We start from the raw sequence: 14,366 nt of genomic DNA on the forward strand, positions 1-14,366 counted from the left end.
AATTAAAGTGCAGTGCTGTAATTCAAAGGATTTGGTCAAGGTTGCTGATCTCATACAAATATACATATGACCCAATAATATTAACTACTTATGTTCTTACATAATAGCATTAACTATTTATGTTCTTATTCAATGGCATTAACTATTTATGTCCCTATGACTAAATAGTTATGAATCTGAAACCTGGGTTACATAAGCGTAAGAAATAGAGGTAATGAGTAATATATACAATAATATACAAATATACAGTTCGGACTATTGCAAAAAAAGTACAGTCGTTTTTTTTTTACTGACCTTTTGTAGTGTGTGGGGTCAGGGCTGTGAGAGAGTGTAAGTGAGGACGTGTAGTGTGTGTAGGTGTGTGTGTGTGTGTGTGCGTGTGTGTGTGTGTGTGTGTGTGCGTGCGTGTGTATGGAGAGATCCGTGTTGAGTGTTCTGATGGCCTGAGGGAAGAAGCTGAGTCTCAGTGTTTGCTGCATGAATGCGTACATCGATTGTTATACAGAATACGCTACAATCATACCATAGACATTTCACAAGGACCGTGATAAAACTTCACTTGAACTCTCCAGCTCCAAATAGCTTTTATTTTAAAAGTCCAGCGGTCCAAATATAACTTTATTTTGAAAACCCATAGCGGAAGTTACATTCCTTAGAGAACCAGGAACACCGGCTTGTCAAGGAAGACGTTTGACAGTCGAGGCTGCAGGATTTCTTGCACAATACAAATTGACAGTGTTCTCCAGTGCGTCCTCTACTGTACACTCAAGTAAGTCAAGTCGTTATTTTATCCGATTCAACACGATGAATCATGAAGTGAAGGTACTTAAAACGCAGTTAATGCCAGCCCGACCTCAGCAGTTTTGTCATTCAGCTGTTAGCTGACGTTGGCTAACGTTAATTTGGCAAAGTTAGCTTCAAATCTGAGCATTACTATCAAACCGCATGTCGTATACATTATAATAACCTAGGCTACTAATCATGTAATGTCCAGGTCTATCGTGGGGGTCTGCGCATTATCCATCGTTTGAACACATAACTTAATAATGTTCTGTTCAAGCGGCCCATAGCAAATGGATAAACTTGTGCAAATGTAGGTTTAGCTTGATTATGGATATTGTTGACGTGAGAGCAGCAAGGGGAGCCGGTGTGGCGAACATGGAAATTAATTGTTCATGTTCAACCATGCAATGAGGTTAAGTTTAGGTTAAATTATAATTGAAGTTAGGTCAATTTATCTTAAAAAAAAATTATAATTCTTGCCAGGCTGAATGAATGAATGAATGAATGAATGAATGAGAACTTTATTTAACAGATTGCAGAATACTGTACGGCTCAATACATACAATTGTTAAGGGGATGCAGACCAGAGAAAGACGTTTGTCTTGTTTACATCAGGGTCCCCCATTTTCAATCCATAGTGACATTTATGACATACACAACATACATGACATCATGACATTTATGGCATAGGGACATACATGACATACAGGTATATACTAGTACTGTTCACATTTGTGAGTGTGACATATATGATATGCAAATATACAGTACTGTTACCCATAGATCCTGACAGAGATAGTGTGCTATAGTTTTAATTGTATAGTTTTAATCTTTGAAATACAAACCGCTATGGACTTTTAATCAGCCATCGCTAGAATCAGAGATGTCCCTCTAACTACAGAGCTAGAAAAACTCCCAGGAGTAAACGCTGTTGCCGCTCAACCAGACACGCAACCCTCCTGCTGTTAGGACCAGAGAGGTATTAACCCTCCTGCTGTTAGGACCAGAGAGGTATTAAAACGCCACAGACTTCAGGATGTCGCAACGACGCGTAGCGAGGTGGTTCGACTCCAGATAATTTTGCACTTTTGCACTCTGTCACAAGCCAAGTATGTGGAGATTGGAGAATCGGGACCAGTGGTTATTATCACGTCAACTCGCACAACGACAGCAAATGCTTCCACCATGTCAGCGACACTTACTCATTGATCAACGACAATGTCAGTTTTTAACTTACAACTAACTTTTGACTACAACCTTTGGAGAATGTCCCGACATTTGATTTGTCCATACATTTTTACACGTAATGTACAGTTATGTAATGCCGACGTGGTGACCTGTTGCCTTGTGCCATGGGGTCAATGACCCTGGTGCAGACTATTGGGGCTAGGCTTATCCATTATCTCATTCATTGTGAAAGGGATCCAGATTTGAGCCAACAGCCATAGCCAAGTGTTTCCCATACATAGATGTATTTGTGATGGACACTAGATTTCCCAATCCAATAAAATGTCCCAAACTGATACAATAACACACTAATAGTAATAATGTATAATTGTATTGCATGTACACACACGTACCAATCCCCAGTCATCCACCACCACAGAAATAATTAGAAAAACATGCCTAATTAAAGTAGACCTTTGCTCACTCACTGTACCCAGTCTTGTACCTAAGTCTTGTAATCATCTGTTGCCTAACTACACCTACTGGCTGCGCGCCTGATCATCCTGGTTGCCTAACTGCACCTACTGCAACGCCTGATCATCCTGGCAGTGGTTACCGTAAGGTTATGTATATAACCAAGTTCTGTGAATTATGGCGACGCTCAGCATCATCTGCACTGTACTTCACTTCGTGCACGAGCACTGAATAAAAAATTCCACCATGTACCTTTACATCCCAACATTCGTCTGGCCACACCCCCATCCGCTTACCTTCATAAGCAGGTGTGTGGTCACCTACTCACCTCCTTCCCAAACTTTCACCACAAGGCGAGATCAAGGGCCGCAGCGGTGTCTGATGCTGAGCGTCGCCATAATTCACAGAACTTGGTTATATACATAACCTTACGTTCTGTTTCATTATGGCTTTCGCTCAGCATCATCTGCACAAGAGGAGCTGAGCGGGAGCCATAGCTCGACAAATGTACCCCGCTGAGGCCCCCCACAACCATCAGACCGGGGAGGACCGAGCCCCCCGACCCTCCCTAATGGAGGATACCCCCCCTATTGGAGGCTTACGGGAGGGAGACGGATCCGACCGTGCGAAGAGGAACTCAAGCAACTCAACGCACAGGGTGAGCAGACCGTGGCTTGACCCCACGACTACACACACGCACAACCCGCATGCCACCAGGGAACGAACGGAAGGAACAAACCTCGTTACTGCCCCCAAAATCACGGGGTCAAGAGCAAACCCAACCCCGTGGCAAGGCTGTAGCAGCGGAGCGCGAAGGAAGACCCAGACCCACTGAAGGGACTGGATCCCCTGGAAAAAGGGGGCCCGGAGAGGTCAATGACGCCAGGCATCAAGACCCCACCAGGCGATCACTTAGTGACACCGCCCCCCACATCGCTAGCGTATTCGGATAAGGCCCCTCGAAGAGCGGGCCCTTTCCCCCCAATAGCACACCGCCTGGCACACTGACCCTGCAGAACAGGCAGTCAGCATGGCCGTAAGCACTCAAAAGTTCAACCAACGGAAGCAGGCAGTGCACCGGGGAAACCAGGCAGCAGGCTGTAACCTGAGCCTGGAGCACTGCGGACGAGACAGGCGCCAAAGGAGTCAACTGAAAACAGCCCCCCCGGCGGAAGGGGCGTATGCTGGTGTTGTCGATCACCATGACAAAGCCTCCATTAAAAAAAACCCACCCAGAGGGGTCGAGGCAGAGAAGGCTGACATGATTGGCAGACGTCATGAACGTGCAGGGGCACACTCAACCGGGTAACCCGGGAGTTGACTCTGCTCCAACATACCAGGGAATCAACTACCCTCTCGGTACAGACGGTGGTTGTTCCTATAACCCCTCAAGAGAAAACTCAAACACACCTGCGGGTATACACCAGCTATACCGCAGTACAAGTGTTTCAGTTTCCAAAAAAGGGTTATCCCAGGCCTACGGTATCAACGAAACTTTACTTCGGACCGGGCCCGGCGGCCCGGGAAGCACACAGGATTACCAGAGGGGGTCCAGAAGACTACCCCAACAGCCCCCTCTTCGCCATGTGTGAGAGAGGAGCGAAAGGAGAACCAGCCCCTTACAATAGTGCCAGGTACAAAAGAGTATCCAACAAAGGGTCTCCATAACGCCTAACCCTGTGACACCCGGGCCGACCCGGCATTTTTCCCCCTGAAAAAAGCCCAAGTCCCTCAGGGTACCAGAACAGCAGATCTGCATCCCCGGCGGACAACGGGTTAACTGACCTGGACCAGCGTGACCAGAACCAGTCCCGTGCCCTAACCACGCCGACATGCCTACTCCAGGAGAAGGGGCAGATATGCGTTTTAATCTAAAACATGAAAAGAGGGCGCCACCCAGACGGGCCGGTTTGAACCGTGCTCGGTGGCCCACCCCAAGGGCGTGAAACCCCTCTACCTATGTTCTGATCTATTCCGTTAACATCCCCCAGATATGAACGAGAATCCGTCGAGACCCAGTAACAGGCTCTCGGAAGAGGGAAAAACCCCCATCCCAGTTGTTTTATAAAAACGCTGTTTTAATAACTAGTAACCAAGGCGTTAGGCTTGGGCGGTATCCTTATTTTCAAACCGGCAAACCTTTATGTTATAATACCCCGGTGCACGGTATTTGACGGTATGACTTTTATTTTCATCAGCGGGGGGGGGGGGTTTACGTGTTACCAAGTAAACAAATCATCGTCAGCTCTCAGAATGGTAGTCCCGTCCCGCACCGGTAGAAGCCTGCACCGTTTTAGCGTTAGCATCTAGCCTATAGCCATGGCAGACTATTTGATTCCTTAAGGGCTAGAAATTGCCTGGGTTTTGGTCATATGCTCCCGAAATGCTCCCGTTGTTTGGCTACTTCTATGTGTTGTGCAGTGAAAACTACTCTAATGCTTTATAACCTAGTCATTGATTTAGTTCAGGGTAATCTAAGATTAGCCGCAGAGCTAACGCTACTTAACGTGAGCTAACGCTAGTTATTCAAGCTCAGTAGCTCACAGAGAGAGATAAACAGCTGACAGCGGATAGTACAGGACGGTACAAATACAATAAAAAGGCGGGTGGGGGCTGTTGTGTAAACCTTGTACTCTTTAGTTCACATAATTATAATAAGAGACGGATTGCCCCACAACAACACTGCTCTCGTCACAACGCTTTACGGTATTTTCACAGCACTGTCGTAACATTACCGTAAAACGTGAACACTGCTGTGACCCACTCGCTCCACTAGAGCGGTCTCGCCCTCTGCTGGCGCGTGTGTGCACTACACTCAAAACTCTGTTTCACTGTTATAGAAACTGAAGCGCATCTGTGATTTTGACGGTGACGGACGGTATTGAAAATCAATACCGTAGGTATTTCTAAATACCCTGGTATACCTTAATACCGTCATACCGCCCAAGCCTACAAGGCGTACTAGCCACCCGCATGATTCTTATCAGAAACACCCCGAGCCAGCACTATGTATGCGTCGGGACACAAAACACATCAATGGACAGTCTAACCAGACCCCACATTGATCCCTCAAGGCGCCTGGGAGAACGACAAGAAGGGTGTGGTGTTTCATATACTCCACACTCTTTTATTAAAAAAGAAAGAAACACCGACTGACATGAATCCCACTTGACGCAGCCGAGGATAAAAACTGTTTACTTTTTTATATCCCGTCATCCCTACCACAGAGGATAGACGGAACTCCCCAGAGAGACTTCCCACGTGAGCCATAGATTGAAAAGCCACGGTAACCTTGAGTCATGTGACCAACCGACTCAAGTTACGCGTATATCGAGCGTAGTGGAACCTTAATTCCTACGCTCTATCCCGACACTTGACAATAACAGACCTTACATACGGGTCTAACTCACGGAAGCCATCGTCCAATAGCAACGTGCGTAGTGACGTGTGCTACGACGGGGGGAAACCCAAGACTCAACGCCTGTGATAGGTGCAGAGTCTGGGAAACCCTCCCCCCGATATCAGCAATTATGACGTCATCCCGATAAACCCGATAACGTTATTGATAGCTCCGATAATATATAATAAATTTTTTGGTTAAAAGAAATCCGGTGTGGGTGGATTTGGATGAAGGGCGCTTGTTTTTATTATAGCCTCCTCCCGTTTTGCCAGTAATGTGGTACGAATGATAGCGTGTGGTTTAGGAACAGGGAGTTTTTCACAAATCCAGCGCTCCCTTTCTTGGCTGTGACATAGTCACGTTACATTCGGTGGCAGACAGTCGATCTGCCAATTACGTCCCACCGCTTGCACCCACCTCTTCTTCTTACCACCAATCGGAAGCTCTCGTTCGTTTACTTACTTCTGGATTGTCAGCCATTATTCTACTCGGAGCTCAGGCTAATAACGTTATCTCCCCGCCAGCCACATTGACAAGTACCAGCGCTTATACATTACTGGCAAATGTCTTGTTGCACTTGTGGCAACGAGCGTTGTCAGCATCGACTTTAGTAAAATAGACCCAGACTTTTGAACGTTTCGTTCTGTCCGCCATGATGAGAGCATCATCATCACTCTAGAGGCATGTGGCAGGGCCTCAGAACAATGACAGACTACAAAGGCACCCCCCTCAAACTGAACAGTGACATCTCCTTAGCAAATGATCTCAATTCCTTCTATGCGAGGTTTGAGGCTGTGAATAACAACACCAGCCTACAAACCACGGCAATGGGGGGGGGTCTGCTGATGGAGACTCAGTGTTCAGGGTAACAGAGCATGAGGTGAGACGGATCTTTAAAAAAGTGAATATCAGGAAGGCAGCAGGACCGGACGGCATCCCCGGCCGCGTCCTAAAAGTCTGTGCCGACCAACTGGCCCCGGTATTCACTGACATCTTCAACCTGTCCTTGGAACAGGCTGTCATCCCCACCTGTCTGAAGAAGTCCACCATCATCCCTGTACCCAAAAAATCTACGCCCGCTTGCCTCAACGACTACCGCCCTGTAGCCCTCACCTCCATAGCCATGAAGTGCTTTGAGAAGCTAGTGAAGGGCTACATCTGTTCCTCCCTCCCCATCAACCTGGACCCTCTGCAATTTGCATATCGCCCCAACAGGTCCACGGAGGACGCCATAGCCCATGTGCTGCACACAGCAGCATCACACCTGGACAAGAGGCAGGGGAACTATGTGAGAATGCTGTTCATCGACTACAGCTCAGCATTCAATACCATAGTCCCCTCCAAACTCATAGCCAAGCTCAGGGACCTGGGCTTGAACTATGACCTCTGCCAGTGGGTCTTGGACTTCCTGACGGGCAGACCCCAGGTGGTAAGAGCCGGCAACTGCACCTCCTCATCCATCACGCTCAACATAGGGGCCCCCCAGGGCTGTGTTCTGAGCCCCCTCCTCTACTCCCTGTACACACATGACTGCGTAGCACAGCGGAACAACAACACCATCATCAAATTTGCTGATGACACAGTAGTGGTGGGCCTGATCTCTGCCAACGACGAAAGGGCCTACCTGGAAGAGGTAGAGAACCTGTCACAGTGGTGTCAGGAGAACTGCCTCTCCCTGAACGTCAGCAAAACAAAGGAGATGATTGTGGACTTTAGGAGGTCGGGGGTCAAGGACTACAGCCCCCTCAGCATCGACGGGGCACCGGTTGAGAGAGTGAACAGTTTCAAGTACCTCGGAGCCCACATATCCGAGGACTTGACATGGACCACACACATTGACAGTGTTGTGAAGAAGGCACGACAACGCCTCTACTTCCTCAGGCGCCTAAGGAAGTTCCAAGTCAGTCAGAAGATCCTTAGGAACTTCTACTCATGTACAATAGAGAGCATCCTGACCGGCAACATCACCTCCTGGTTTGGGAATAGCACTGCACAAGACCGTAGCAGACTACAAAGAGTGACACGTTCAGCCGAACGCACAATTGGAGGGGGGCTTCCCACCCTCCAGAACATTTACAACAAGCGGTGCAAGGGGAAGGCTAAGAGAATTATTAAGGACTCGAGCCACCCGAACAACTGCCTCTTTGAACTGCTGCGGTCAGGCAAGCGATACCGGAGTCTTAAGGCGAGCACAGAAAGACTCAGAAGAAGCTTCTATCCCCAGGCCATCAGGCTGCTAAACGAACAATAATCACTATGCAACAACCATCAAATGCACACAGCACACACACCCACACGCACACACTCACTCAAACAAACAACACACTGCAGCACCCACTCTCCACACTTTAGATCACACAAACACACTTACACTTTATATTTATTGATAAAGGATTTGCACTACAACTCGTACACCTACTGTGAATTGTACCTAAATTGCACCTCGTCCCATTTCTCCATTTCTGCCTTGCACTATATAGTATTGTATATTAGTACACTGCACAGTATTGTATATTGTATGGTAACTATGTCTATTCTGCATCGAACATTGTACATATGTCTAAACTGAACACTGTGACCTCATTTTTTTTACTTCTAATTTTACTATGTTATTTTATTTCATACTTATCTTGTCTTGCACAGTCTCTGGAGCGCAACAGTAAGAAGCATTTTGTATAAAAGTATTCTGTACTTCTGTATGAAACTTGGAAACTTGTCTGTACTCGGCAGCACCCGTGTGTGTGTGTGTGTGTGTGTGTGAGCACAGCACAGCCCGCTCCTCGCGCAGGCAGAGACACCGAGGCAGGAGAGATATAGAAAACGGCCAACAAGATTAGTTTGCGACGTTTAAATTCCTCAAAAAAAAACTCCATAATTTCTCGAGTACCGATAGCAGTACCGATGACGTCGGAGCTTATAAATACCAAAAAAAATAAATAAAATTGATCAAAAAAAAATATATATATATACATTTAAAAAAATATATATAATACAATAAATATCGGCTTGAGGAGCATAAAGTTATCGATATCAGTGTCAAAAAATCAATATCGTGCATCCCTACTGCAAACCCAACACAATAGTGTTGTAGCTCAATATCACTGTGTAAGCAACAGAGCACACAACTAGCCTCTACCTTTATGTGGAGATTCAGGCCGAGGCAGAACAAAAAAAAAAACTTTTTCAACAGTGTAGGCTGCAGGCCTTGCTTAAGCTCTAACATGAATGTAACCCTCCTATCAACCCATACTTGCGAAGATTCACACGTTGCAACCCCATCATATGTTTGGTGAATAAACACACAGTTTGTTAACAAAAAATACAGTCCCCTTTTAGAGGGGACTCTTTATTTTTGAACAAAATCATAGCAGGGCCGGGAAGGGAAACGGGGGGGGACCACAGGGGGAAAAAGTCACTGGGTCCTAGCGACGCCTGCCACGAGCCGCTTGGGATTTGCCACCTCGTGGAGCCCCGGAGGGACGGTAAACGATCGGCGGCTGGTCTCGACGATACCTACCGACGTGGCAGCCGTCTGACTCCACCGGCGACATCGGGAGGGGGGAAATGAGGCTGGAGCACGGAGCGCTCCTCCTGCATCTCTCTGCAAGTCGAGGTCATCAATTGCATGGCCGTCCCGAATAGTCCAGCATCGGAGAGGGGTGCCGTCAGAAGTGGAACTCTCTTCTTCTCCGGCACACGAGGCTGGACCAGAGTTGCCAGGGCGCGCACTTTCCCAGCGGCTATAGCCTGCGGCTGAGTCAGATGCAGGATGGCTCCTGCCGACTGGGCGAGCTGGTCATGTTGTACATCACTCAGCTCCGTGCCGCCCGTCAATATCCCGGACATGAATCTCGCCAGCTGTGCGATGTTAGACGCGGCAGCTAGAGATTGTGTTCCGGTGATAAATGACTGGTCGCTCCAATATGCCAACCGCCTCGCCGATTTCCCTTGGGGAACCGGCTTCCGTAACGGCTCCCACACCACCTCCGGACAAAGGAGCGCCGCCATCGGCCTATCAAGCCGTGGCACGCCCTCCTTCATACCGTCGACCAAACCCACCACCCGCGTGACTTGCACGTAGGCAGGAGTAAGGCCTATGATGTGGGAGACCACCTGGCCCTGACGGACATAGGCCGCCATTGAGGGGAAAAATGGGTAGACAACGTCCACCCCTCTCACCGGGCGACGTTGCCATAGATGACCTATGAGATCATCAGGGACAGGAACAGGCAGTGGCTGCGGCAGCGGCACGCCGTTTGCGACTGCCGCCGCCGCCATGAGCTCGGGGAAACAAAGCACGCAGTTCCCCCTGCAGACTTTCCTCCTCCGAGCCCGCATCCCTCACATGCAGCAGGCTACTGGTCAAGGAGCCACATTCCGATGTGGCTGATAGCAGGGCATCCCGCCGACGAGTCAGAGGTTCTACCCCAACATCTTCGAACGAGGCGCCCCAAGGAGACATCTCACCCCCCTCCAGTGTTACCCCCTCCAGTGGCACAGGTGACGGCACTGGTGTACCAGCTCCTTGGAGAGGCAAACTACCCATCGGACGTCTACCGGGCGTGGCTGCCGACCACGAGAGCGGTCTCAGCTCCGCTCCAAGACGCACGACGAGGCCGAAATGGAGAACCGCTGGTGAAGATTAGCGTTGCGAGCGCGACCCTCCGAAGTCGAATATATGAGAGAAGAAAAAAAACAAGCAACAATGTAAACACGTCTCAACTTTCTTCAGCTAACAACCTCGTCAAGTGTGGGATCTACCGAAGGCACTTCCTTGTGGTGAAAGTGAAGAAGGAGGCGAGTAGATGACCACACACCTGCTTATGAAGGTAAGAGGATGGGGGTGTGGCCAGACGAATGTTGGGATGTAAAGGTACATGGTGGAATTTTTTATTCAGTGCTCGTGCACGAAGTGAAGTACAGTGCAGATGATGCTGAGCGAAAGCCATAATGAAATAGAACCATCACCTATTGCAACACCTGACCATCCTGGTTGCCTAACTGCACCTATTGCAATGCCTGATCATCCTGGTTGCCTAACTGCACCTATTGCAACGCCTGATCATCCTGGTTACCTAACTTGGAAGGTTTCTTCCATTTTGTTTCCTATTAAGGTTTTGTGGGAGTTTGTCCTTGTCTTCTTATTTTCTCCAGCCGTCAAAGTGGCTGGTTGATGAAAAAGTTAGGTTCATACCCAGCCAGTGGAACAAGTAGATTTCACTTTTGTATCCTTTCAGATTATTTTGATACCTGGAGGATTTTGGAAGTTTGCTGAACCTTGGGGGGTTTCGGTGAAGAGTAGAGGAGGATGTTGGGGGCTAAGAATAATCCATTCCAACGTATAGTGGAGCCTCTGGACCCTAAGGAACCAGGCCAACGGTTCTACAATCTGTCAAAGCTTGGAGACCCCCGATATGGTAAGTGATAAGTGAAGATAATGTACAAATTCTAGTTAAGATTTTTGGAACCCTAGCACTATTTCTTACCTACCGATGATGTTATTCGATAAGAGTCCTTTCTCAGCACAATCCATGCTGTTCCTCATACTACAGTAGCTCCGACTAGTCAGCTAGGCTAGGCCACTGAACCCTGTGGCCCAAGTGTAAACACAAACTAATGCAAAGTCAATCTGGTCAAGCTCATGTCTGCACAAGTTGACTGAGGCTCACTGAAATCTTCTTTGTGTGGAGTAGATTTCAGTGAGCATCAGTCAGCTTGTACAGACAGGAGCTCGGCCCCATTGACTTTGCACTGGTTTGTGTGGCTAACTAGCTGGAGCTGTTATGAGGAACAGTTTAGAAAGAAAGGACTCTACTGATCCAACATCATCATCATAAGTAAGAAATATGGCTGGGGTTGTAAAAATCACAACTATCCCTTTAACAAAAGTTAAAGCGACATTGTTCTTGGTGTCGGTTCCACGTCCATCCCTGCCAAGTCAAGGTAAAATCAAGGTTTATAGGTCACACAATGTCGGGGCTTTCCCTAAACAATATACAGTATACATTTTCTTTTTTGCAGTGAAAGCTTAGAAACGGACTAATCATTGTCTAATATGTGATTGCTTGGTCCTCTGTTCCTCTGTGTGTGCATGTGTTTTCATGTTCAATGTTAAAAATATTGTCCAACCTTGTACACTGTACTTAAATAAATAACTTGTTTGCTATTTTATTGAAGTAAACATTTTAAGTTTCAGGAAATTACAGCAAATGGCTTTGTTTGAACTATTACATCCAAATACATTTTATTTAGATGTAGGACTTGCAGCTCTGAATCCGAAAAGGTACACCTTTCCCAGTAAAATCGCCATGGGACAGAGGAGCTCCAGGATTTGTCTCTTGATGACATCATCACTAGTCTTCAAGTTTCAAGTTTCTTTAATAGTTGTCATACAGAAGTACAGAATACTTTTATACAAAATGCTTCTTACTGTTGCGCTCCAGAGACTGTGCAAGACAAGATAAGTATGAAATAAAATAACATAGTAAAATTAGAAGTAAAAAAATTGTTCAGTTTAGGGAGATACTTGTTCATATTCACAAATTGAAACCGGGCTGTACAATATATAATATATGGCAATTCTGTTTTAGGGTGGACTTTCTCTTTTAATACTGTTACCATTTGGATCATTATTTTGGTTAACCCTTTCACTGCCATGCGACAAAGTGTTAACCCTTTCACTCACACTACAGAAGGTTAACCCTTTACTATCACACTACAGATGGTTCCCGTCTGTAGTGTGATAGTAAAGGGTTAACCTTCTGTAGTGAAAGGGTTAAAGGGGAACAATGTCCAATTTCAGAATTCATACATGTCATTCCTCTGGTCTGAGGCAGTACAAAAATATGAGTGAAAATGAGCAACTCTCTTCCTAATCCAAAGCACTTGTGATGTCATCGGGTATAAAGTCTGAGGCCATGTTTAGACGGAAACGCTCGCGGGTGAATCCGTAAAAATATTTTTTCGGATGTGCCTTTTGTTCATACGGCAACGCGTTTTTGCGGGGAGAATCCGCAAAAAAGTTAAACCACCTTCCTGGGTGGAAATCCTAGAAACGATACACCTTTGCGCTATCATCTGAACAGTCAAACCGCATAAAACTATGACGAAAGGGTTCTCAAGGCTCTCGTCACGTACTGCTTACGTCACAGGCATGCGCCAGTAGCCTAGAAGCGTAAACAAAGCGAACAAGCATGTCCGATTCTATCCACGGAGATCACCTGAAGGCTACATTGACAGTACTTTTAAATACACAAGAATCAGTCCAGCGGCTATCACAACTATTAGTGACTGGAGCCACTGTCTGTGTGTGACTCTGCTTTGGTCCAATCACATTCCCCCACCCACAGTCTGCGAATCAGAGACCGAGTAGGGCGGGTCTTCACAGCATGCTTGTTTGTCCCAACGACCTGAGGCAGTGTAGCGGGGCTCCGTCGTCTCGAGTCGACTACACTTTTACAGCCTCGTCTGCACGAAGAATTCCCTCCCAAAACACTAGTCTAAACGCAAAATTAAAAGTGAGACCGCAAGACTACTTCTGCGGTTTCTGTTGAGACTCTCTCCGTCTAAACATGGCCTGAAAGCTGCTCCATAGACAACAAATTGTGAAATATTTTGTATAGGTGACTGGTGAGGGCACCCAGAGGAATGTTCTGAGTTCATAGGTACATTTTCTGTTTCAGAACTGAGAACACTACTATAGAATAAAGCTGGATATGAAATATAAAAGAAACGTTCTGTGGGTCCACTAAATCAATCTCCCATTAATTTGCAATGGAGCAGCTTTGAGTGTTTCTTCTCTGATTTCTGTCTTTGGGAGAGAGAGTAGCCCACGTTCACATATTGATTGAACTGTCTTAGGCCATGGAAATAACATATACATTTTTTTATATTTGAGTGTTCCATTTTTTTATTAAAACTCTACTTCTTCTGGGCGACAGTGGTTCGGGAGTTAGGGCAGTCGTCTGGTAATCCGGAGGTTCCCGGTTCGATTCCCGGGCTGCATGTCGAAGTGTCCTTGAGCAAGACACTTGACACCTAATTGCTCCCGATGAGCAGGTTGACACCTTGCATGGTTGCCATGGTGTGAGTGATAGGGGTGGGACGATACATCGATCCAGATCGATATATCGATCTATTATCAATAATCAAATAGGATCGATGCAACGTAAAAAGATCGATTCATATTGCGATACTCTTATTTTGAAAATCCCCTCGTGAGCATATCCGCCCGGCCGGAACAACATTAGCTCAGCGCAGCTCCCTGTGTAGACGTTAGTATTGCTTCAGAGTCCGCCTATTTTGCCCGAAATAAGTGCCTGTTGTTTTTTCCCCACAAGGGGTTAAATGCATCTAACATGCTTTCCATCCTCTCCATTCCTTTATGCCCAATATGTCGCGTTAAATACCGAAATGAACGTTGCGTTAGCGTGAGCTAACTATGCTAAGCACTGCAGCTAACCATGAGAGGAGAGGAGAGGGGACTTGGGAAAGAGCAAGGGTGGGGGCACTGGGCAGTCTACCTTTCTGTGGGGGACTGGGT

The 14,366-nt window shown here is 46.9% G+C and overlaps 1 protein-coding gene across 1 annotated transcript in view; it reads left to right on the plus strand.

Annotated features, from left to right (window-relative positions):
- Positions 1-682: 682 nt before the first annotated feature.
- Positions 683-14,366, plus strand: part of aco1 (aconitase 1, soluble) — a 131,333-nt gene continuing 117,649 nt past the window's right edge. The window contains exons 1-2 of the mRNA XM_084335159.1: positions 683-769; positions 11,062-11,241. Of these exons, the coding sequence (XP_084191285.1) occupies positions 11,133-11,241 (109 nt within the window). The 5' untranslated portion in view covers positions 683-769; positions 11,062-11,132. The remainder of the gene's footprint in view (positions 770-11,061; positions 11,242-14,366) is intronic.

This window comes from Notolepis coatsorum (genome assembly GCF_963971535.1).
Source record: "Notolepis coatsorum genome assembly, chromosome: 1".
NCBI lineage: Eukaryota > Metazoa > Chordata > Actinopteri > Aulopiformes > Paralepididae > Notolepis > Notolepis coatsorum.